Consider the following 9588-nt stretch of genomic DNA (forward strand, 5'->3'; position numbering starts at 1 on the left):
ATATATATATATATCTACAATATCTACAAAGCTTGGTAAATGTTTGAAAAATAATGGACTTGGAAGTCTTCAGCGTGTTGACACTTGTTCCCATACGGCTGCTAAGGCCACTGTAACAATAATGATGAAAACACTCTCTGATGTGGTATTTTCACTTCCAAGTCCAAATGAGACCATAAAACTATCTACGTTTTTCAGATAAGCATTTTATCACCTATGAGTCAGGATAGTGTTTTATTGTAGGTACCTAGATCATTAGTCATATCAAACCAACCCTTTCCTGAAAATACATATTTATTTGCCCTAATTTGTAAATCATGAATTAGTCATTAGCTATTCCTATTCCTATCCATCAGCTAGGAAAATATATTTCCAAGAATTTGAGATGAGTGAATCATGAAGTACTGGAAACTTTCATAAGAATGGCTGCCAAACAAGTAGAAACAAGAGCAACAACTAAATGGCTCTAATAAATGCCACACGGTCAGGGGATTCTAAACCCCTAGAAAGGGGATCAGATGTGTGTGATCATGTCCATGACTCGGAAATAGGAAGGATATTTGACAGAAATGGCGCCCATGGGAAAGTATTGAGGTAAAAACACTGCTGGCCAAAAAAGTAAATCCAAAGGGTGATCTTACACAAAACCAAATTTCAGTCATCCAGGTAAGTCATTTAAAAAAAACGAAAAAAAAAAAAAAAAACAATCCACTGGAACTTGTTTCCAACATGGACATTGACATTTTGCTTCCCATCCAGGAAGCTTTTTCAATACAAAATGTCAGGAATAGTTCAAGGCTTTTTACAGTAGCCCAACAAAACGTTGTTTTTGTTTTGCATTTGTAGACACTTAGACGGGTATGGGGCATTGCAGGCTAACAAAAGGCCCATCGACCCCCATTCCAAAGGGGGTGGACCCCTCCGTCCATTTCAATTTACATGTTTTCAAAACAAAAACAAGGCTTTGTTGGGCTACTGTATAAAACCTAAACCTCAACGCTATTCCTGACATTCTGAATTGAAAAAGCTTCCTGGATGGGAAACAAAAAGTCTTCACCTTGGAAACAAAGTCCAGTAGATTATTTTTAATTTTCTTTTTTTTTTTTGGGGGAAAGAATAGGACTAAGCTTCCTAAGTGATGGAAAATAAGTATATCCCATTATCACAAATGTTTGACAGTAGCTGTTGTTTCCAAGGCTGGCACAGCCAGTTTATGTTTTAGAGGAATTTTAACTATAGAGTCAGGACGGTTTGGTTAGTCCTTTCCCATGAAAATTGAAAACATCGCAGAAAAAAACCCAAAAAAAGAACAGTCTGGAACTGTTCAGGTTATCACGTAACGTATGTTTTACGATCTAAAGAGAAGGGAATGAGATAAGGCTATGAAAGACCCAAAATGTGGATATTCCAGGTATAATCGGCAGAAAAGGCTTTATTTTTAAAATTTAGAAGGAAAATAATAAAATGATAATTAAGAAATTATCTTTTAAGGTAAAAGCCTAAGTATATGCATCCAGGATGTGTGAGTTCTGCAGAAATGTTAGCTGCCTAGTTTGTGGAAGAGCCAAACCACACAACAACTGAATAATTCAATACATGCCAGCAAATTCTATTGAAAAGCTACTGGCGTCTAAAATCAAGCAAAAGCAATCCATGAGAAAGCATGGAAATACTTCTTTGGGGACGTATAAAATACTGAAACACTACATTTTTGTTTCATTAAATCCTAAAATTCTTAAATTTTCTGATGGTCAACCATACATGCAGCCATTTATTTGCAGTAGTTGTTCAGAAAAGGCCCGTCAGCCTTCATTAAGAATATCAGTGGTTTAAGGAAAGGAGAAAGTAAAGAGTCCTACCCGGACAGACACCTCTCCTTCCTGTTTCTCCATATCTCCTAGCAGTGCAGAGATCAGGGAGGACTTCCCACAACCAACATGTCCCACAACAGCCACCAGGGAGCCCTGCGGCACCATCACGTTGATGCTAGCAACACAGCAAACATGTCAGAGGCACAACACAAAAGAATGAATGCTTTTGCACATAACATGTCATACTTGTGCAGAACAGGTTGATCCTCTTTGGCCCACGTGAATTTCCCATTGACCACAGAAACGGCAAAATCTGTTGAGCAAAAAAATCATAAAAAGCCTTTGTGAGTGATTCATTCTACTACTCACAAGGTTCAGAGTCACTAGGTGAGAGGTGAGTTGACTTTGTAACTGGATTTCTTTTTTAGAGGACTGTAAAAAATCCCTGACAACGCCCTTTAAAACATGCAAGTAGAGACAGCCTGATATTACCAGAGCCGGTGTTCTTTCTATCCACGGAGCTTGGATCCAACTCATCATGACTCAGGAAGTTCTGAATGCGCTTAAGTGAGACGCTGGCCTGAGAAGCAGCATAAACAGATATCACATAAGGCTGCGGTGTAAACAGGGGTGACAAGGGAAGATGAAAAACGGAGAGAGAAATGAACCTGAACGAGGCTGCTGATCACTTGGGGAAGCATGTTCAGAGGAAATCTAAGGATGTTGAAAAGGGAGAGTGACACGAAGGCCTTCTCTGCATCCAGCACGTTGTTCTCATCCACAGTGACATACACTGCAAACGTTGTCAAGGCAACCTGGAAACACAAGAAAAGAACGGCATAACATCATGTCCCATTATTACTACACACTAACATTACATTAGAGTTCATGTAAGCATATTTTTAAGCGTTCTTAAAAGCTGACCTTCAGGACAGAAAATGACATGTGTTGTGTATTGGCAGTATATAAATAAACTGAATTGAATTTCACTGTGTATTTATTGGCCTCTGTAAAAAAAATAAATATCACAGCTCATTTAAAATCTTGCAGAAATATATCCCATCAATCAGAGTGGTCAACCGAATAAGATGCCAGGTAAGTAGTGTTTCCATGGCGAGAACTAAACAAGGTGAGGTGTGGCATTCTCTTTTTATCCTACCCAGTAAGGAAAATAAAATTAAAGTGGGAATAGAATTGAGAATGCTTCAACGAAATTAAAATGGCAAATAGGGACTCTATCACAATCATATCAAACCAAAAATAAACCCGGAAAACCCTAAACCTCCGCCCCCGAAAAAAAAAAAAGTAAAAGAAGCTGCTAATGTTTTTACCTAAATAGTTAATGATACTCAGGGATTTTATCTATAACCTTATTGAAACCTTTTTATTTATTTTATCAAAAAAGTGTTAAAATAAAATAATGAGCTTTAATTTTTTAAGAAATTTGAAGGAAAAGCACACAAAAAGTCCAAAACAGGTTACATATTGTATAAACAGCACAATAAAATCACTATACTATAATCATACAATACCAATAAAAAATTATATATATACATTTTTGGAGAGACAAATATCAAAAATGTTATGAATGAAAAATCACATTTAAATTACCAAGAAATGAACTAAAATCTTCTATATTTCCCCTAAATGAAAACTACATTTATACATTTTGTCATATTATCAAATTTAACCTTATAGAGGAACCATCAGTGGATGAGGTGAATAAATTAAATCAATCACATGTAGGGATCTATTTCAATGCAACAGCTTTAGAGGAAGAAAAAAAAAGAAAAAAAAAAAGAACATTAAAGATGATACTAAATATTACATCCCTACTTTGTTTTCTTTTTTCCCCCCACTCTGTGATTTAGGGTGGAACTAATGGAGCTTTTATCAACCAGTATAAGCCATTTTCAACTAGAAAAATTTCTGACTGCAGACAGTTTGCTGCATGGTGAGGGTGACTGACCGCCACCTGCCAGAACTTTCAAAGCAGGGTTTTACAGCAGCCCTCGCTATTTGCTAAAGACTGTAAACTTAAAGCTGTTGCAGCTTCACCTGCTCTAAAAAAAAAATATGGAAAAGGTTGTTATATTCATCACTAGTTGCTTTTGGGGGAAAAAAAGGTCCTTTTTTTCTGGAATGTCTCAAAATTGGCAATAGTGTTTGAAGCAAAGCCAACTTAAGATAGCAGAACGTTAGCAATCTATCAGTCACTCGGGGTATGTGCATCTTAGGAGTTTGGCAGTACAATGTTGTTTGACTTTAAATCCGTCTCAAAAGGTAAATAACTTAATAATACAGTTAAGAGGACCAATAAGGTTTAAGCTTGTCGGTATGTGAGGACCTTTCAATGTGGCCCAGGGCCCATTTGATAACAGGCTTTGGTACCAATCTCTAAAGGACAACTATTACTTTTATTGGGGGCTTGTCCAGGATTTGAACATAACACATTAAAGAAGCTCAATATATACCAGTAAATGTCAAACAATTAATATTTAGCTATTAAATCTAATTTAAGAAAATGCAAATGTTTTAAAAAAAATGTGTATATATCAAAAGTGAATCAAAAACAAAGAACAGTGGTGGCCATTGCTAAAACAAATAAAAGACAAAGGGGCTCTAAAATGACAATAAAATGACCTGTTGTATTAAGGGTAAAATTCGTCACATATCAATGTTGACCATTTCCTATTTTTCAATTACATCTCACTGGTAATGCTCTGAAAACTACATGAAAATTATACTTGGAGATACCAAAAAAAAAAAATCTACCTAACAAGATATTACACCGGTTTTAAGTTAAAATAGGGAATTTTCTTTGTTTCTGAACCTTTGAGTTCTTTCATTTCTAACTAGCAGTAAATATAAAATGTTAAGTGCTTACAAGAAAAGGGGCACTGGTCCAAGCCATTGTGGACAGCGCTCCGAGGTAGGCCGTCTTTCGTAGGACCTTAAGTTCCTTCTGCCTAATGGCCAGGACTTTGTCTTTAAAAGAGTTCTCCCAGGCATAAAGCTTGAGGACTTTAATGCCATTCAGGATCTCATTCATCAGCTTTATACGTGCATCTTTGTGCTGCATCTGCTGGACCTGAAGACAAAAGACAGATTTTTTTTTTTTTTACAAAAGACAGATTTTTAAAAGCAAATGTACAGACCTAAAACTAGACAATTTATTCACACTAAACCTAAGCTAACAAATGACAAGCATTTACTTTTATCCAGCGATTTAATGGGTTCAGTCTCCTGGTAACATTGTAATATATAGCTCTGTGTCATCTGCATACTTCACTTATGCGGTTGATCATTGAGATCCGAGTTACAATTCTATAGTTTCCTGATTTGTAGTTTATTTGGGATTTACAGCCTACAAATTGAATTTACTAAGTAATTATTACAAAAAGTACTTCAATTTTCTACACAACTTTAGCATCTATACCTGATATGCCCGGGTCTTCATGGCAATGAAAGCATTAAAGGGGATGAGCATAACCATGACAGCCACTCCTGCTAGCACAGATGGTCCGAGATTCTGTAAAATATAGAATACATTTTACGTTTCATTGTGAACGGATTTTTAACTGGAGCTTCTTAAATTTTCAGGTAAATGTTCATACCTGCCAGAGGAAATACAAAGCCAGCATAATTTGCAGAGGAGCAGACCACAGCATGTTTAGAAAGGTAGTGAGATCCATGAACCTTTGTGCATCTACAGACATCAGATTGACAATTTCTCCCACTGTAGATGAACGCTTTGCTGCATTAGTTATCACCAGCGCCTGAGGAAAAAAGTAAAGCAGTGGGTAAAAAAAAAAAAACTGTAATAAAAGGATTTATTTATTTTTTTTCTTTATGAGAAGCGATAACAGCATTATTGGATTTGTACCTTCCTGTAAATGGCTCCTATGAGAGCTGTCCGGACGTTCATGCCAGTGACGAAGCAGTACTGAAAGTGTGTGTGGAGGATGAGGGTTTGTAGTATGGCGGTGAAAAACATGAGGAAGGCCAGCGTGTAACCCCACCAATCAGGAGCAGACTTGTCTTTTGTGAAGTTGATCAACATGCTAGAAAAACAGAAAGGAAAACCTGCATCTCTTTACCAGGAAAACAAACTTTTACCATTTATTTCTTCATGATGCAGAAAACGGTTCATTACGATGCAAAGATCTATCTGCCCCCTATTAATATATACCCTATATATATATATATATATATATATATATATATATATATATATATATATATATATATATATATATATATATATATATATATGTATGATTGAAATAATCCTCAACTAATTCAGTAATTGAATTATTATTAAATGGAGTATATTATATTCAATACATGCCTTTAGCTGATAGACCAACTCAGAACAGTAATTATAGTAAAATTGTAAGAAAATATGTACATTTAATATATAGCTTTTTTTTGTTTTGTTTTTTTACAGGATTTCAACCAGGTGATGCTAACGCTACTAGTTTATGGGTAATTGCAATTGCAAGTGGGTTATTGTTTTATCCAAAGGTATGTTTTAGAGTCTGTATATCCCAGTTAAGAATTTTATTTCTAATACATAGTAAGTGCTCTATTATTTTGTATTTATAACTTTGATCATTTTAGCCCTAATCTTTATGCATATAATTTTTCAGAAAGTTTTCTAAAATATTATTAATAGGAAAAATAGAGAAACAGCCATTCAAGGTTTGATGTAGCTTAATGCAGATTCGGTGAATCAAGATACTGAGGCCAGCCTACACAGGAAATTTATCTGAGTAAATTTTACTTTTACAGATTGAAGAAACTTTAACTCAGAATTGATTAAATATAATTCCTCTCTATTAACAGTTAAAGTGTCTCAAAATACTTCTCTTTCAACTCAATGTTCTTTTTTTTGAAGAATATGCTTTTAACTCTAGAAAAATACTCAGCGTTTATTTGTAGCACGTTAAAAACAGATTTGATGACACTGCACTTACTGAGGCCCCTGGGCCCCAGGAACATGTGGGTTCTTACTGAATGATACACTAACATTATAAATTAAAAAAATGCATTTTTCCAAAACAGTAGTTTATAAGGCAAGGTCAGTCACACCAAAGCAGATAACATTTTGAAAGTCAAATGAAGACTTGGGGCAGTTTTGAAATGTTGTCTTTGTGACATGGAACCGATATGATCAGTGTTAGTTAACAATCTTTGGTCATGTAATAAAATGCATGGAAGGAAATTTGTGGTCAACAAGCTTTGATACTTTATCTGACTAAAACTTGGAGATAAGGATTTCACAAAACATTCGCCTTGACCAATTTTCCCCCTGGGCCATTAGAGGTTTGAAAAGGAAACATATTTACATTTTTGACAAAGCTGGTATACATTTAGCTCCAAGAAAAGCTACCCTGTTTTGGATAGATGCAAACACAACATGCAAAAACTGTGCTGGAAATAGTTTGCAAACACCAGAACACAGATTGCTTTGTTTGCTAATATGTTGCAGCATTGACCGCATGTTAAAGAAGGATCAGATAATCATTTTCACCTGAGGAGCTGAGGGTTGATGAAGGTGATGGAATCCTGCAGGAGCTTAAAGAGTGAGCCAATCAGGAAGTAAGGGCCGAAGGCTTTGATCAGGGCACGGAGGAAGGATGGCTGATGGGGAGCTGCTTTGTGACTGGACAGCAGCACCTCCGCTTCCTCCGGGCTGCTTTCATTTCCCCCCGTTCCTCCTGAGACGTGGTTGGTGGCCGACGGTTGGGGTTTAGCATAAACTGCCTGGTTGGTGAGAAGCTGATCACTGTGGAAAGAGTAGAAATAAAATATATTTATGGGAATTTCAAACTAGGCTTTGCTGTAAAGGGCTGAATATACTCCCACAGCAGTGTGTCGCAGTGAGCTTGTCGCAGGTATAACACAGATATTTTTGATTTATGCCCAAATTTGAAGTGTGGTCTGCGCTATGCTACTCCACGCCACAGCACAAGAGGGACAATCACGAACTAGCTGTGGGTCTAGATACGGTCGAGGCGGGGAGGAATTGGGGGCAAGTTTGTGCAACATCAGAGGGACATAAGGACAAAAAAGAGCGGGGATCCAGCTGAAAAAAGGGTCCCAGCGTTCTCGCGCACCTCACTCATCTCCGTTTTCCACAATGGCGGTCATACAAACAAAACAAGTTGGTAAAGCACCAAGAAAAATACGCATAGCGTAGAGCAGATGCAAATTTGACCAATCAGAGGCCTCCTGTCTGCGGCACTGTCACCTACAATTTTGCAGAGGTGCACCAGAGTGTCTGCATAAGGGGTGGGGGCATGTCTGCATTAACTGCGACACACACAGACGACCTGGTTTCTGATTATAAATCAGGCTTAACAAAGACAACAGACTTAAGTCCCCCCAATGCTTGGTTTCTCAAAAATATCAAGCAAACACAAAAATAAAACATCCCAGATCTGAATGAATAAAATACTCTCATAGAATACTTTGTTCTATACAAAGTTGACAACAAAATCAAACAAAAATCATCAATGGAAATCAAATTTATTAACCAATGGAGGCCTTGATTTGGAGTCCCACACAATTAAATTGGAAAAAAAACAGTAGAGGCTGATCTAACTTTGATGTACAATAATGTCCTTAAATCAGGTCAGAATGAGGCTCAGTATTGTGTGGCCTCCACCTCGCTCTATGACCTCCCTACAAAGCCTGGGCATGCGCCTGATTAGGTGTTGGATGATCTGCTGAGGGTCCTCCTCCCAGACCCGAACTAAAGCATCGCCCAACTCCTGGACAGTCTGTGGTGCAAGGTGAAATTGGTGGATGGAGTGAGACATTATGTCTCACATGTGCTCAGTCAGATTCAGGTCTGGGGGACGGGCAGGCCACAGATTCAACGCCTTCATCTTGCAGACACTGCTGACACACTTCAGCCACATCAGATCTAGCATTGTCCTGCATTAGGAGGAACCCAGGGCCCACCAACCAGCAAAAGCTGAAAGCGCTGCTTGGCTTTTACTACAGACAAAAATCCTCTTTGATTCCCTCAGTGAGGAAAAGACTTGTTCAGACCACCTTCCTTCCTGTTCTGGACTATGGAGACATCATATATATGAATGCTGCCTCCTCAGCTCTCCACTCCCTGGACATAGTTTATCACAGTGGTTTACATTTCATCACCAACTCTGCCTTCAGGACTCATCATTGTGAACTGTATGCTCTGGTTTCATGGCCCTCTCTAAGCCTCAGAAGACAATATCATTGGCTTACTTTTATTTACAAGGCCATCCTCCCTCCATACCCGTGTCACCTCATGTCTGTAGCTAACAGTGGTTACAACTCAAGCTCTTCAAGTCGTGTTCTTTACACTATTCCCAGGATCAACACAGATCTTGGCAAAACATAATTTTTCTATGGAGCACCATGGTCGCGGCACAATATTCAAAACTCCCTGCAATTACGGACTCTTATTCCGCTACAGCATTTTAAATCACTATTGAAAACCGCTTGCACAGAGAATTGTAACTGTTATTCTAGAGTCTAGTTTATGATTGATTTTATTATGTTGTCCTGTGTTTTTATATGTCTTACTGTAATGCTGCCTCTTGGTCAGGTCTCCCTCGAAAAAGAGATTTTATCTCAAGGGACTTCCTGGTAAAATAAAGGTTAAATAAATAAATAAAAAAAATTAAATATGGTTTCTACCCCTGGCTTTGCAGCCCTCCAAAGAAAGAACACCTGACACCATCACTGACCCACTGCCAAACTGGTCATGTTTAAGGATGTT

General features: G+C 37.6%; 1 protein-coding gene across 1 annotated transcript in view; it reads right to left on the reverse strand.

The window, feature by feature from the left end:
* The window catches only part of abcc3 (ATP binding cassette subfamily C member 3), a 62386-nt gene that overhangs the window by 28702 nt on the left and 24096 nt on the right, over window positions 1–9588 (reverse strand). Inside the window, exons 7-15 of the mRNA XM_015400870.1 lie at window positions 7348–7602; window positions 5698–5875; window positions 5429–5590; window positions 5251–5343; window positions 4699–4902; window positions 2480–2626; window positions 2304–2391; window positions 2058–2124; window positions 1860–1986 (exon numbers count right to left, since the gene is read on the reverse strand). Of these exons, the coding sequence (XP_015256356.1) occupies window positions 1860–1986; window positions 2058–2124; window positions 2304–2391; window positions 2480–2626; window positions 4699–4902; window positions 5251–5343; window positions 5429–5590; window positions 5698–5875; window positions 7348–7602 (1321 nt within the window). The remainder of the gene's footprint in view (window positions 1–1859; window positions 1987–2057; window positions 2125–2303; window positions 2392–2479; window positions 2627–4698; window positions 4903–5250; window positions 5344–5428; window positions 5591–5697; window positions 5876–7347; window positions 7603–9588) is intronic.

Source organism: Cyprinodon variegatus, unplaced genomic scaffold (assembly GCF_000732505.1).
Source record: "Cyprinodon variegatus isolate N-32 unplaced genomic scaffold, C_variegatus-1.0 Scaffold1157, whole genome shotgun sequence".
Taxonomy (NCBI): domain Eukaryota; kingdom Metazoa; phylum Chordata; class Actinopteri; order Cyprinodontiformes; family Cyprinodontidae; genus Cyprinodon; species Cyprinodon variegatus.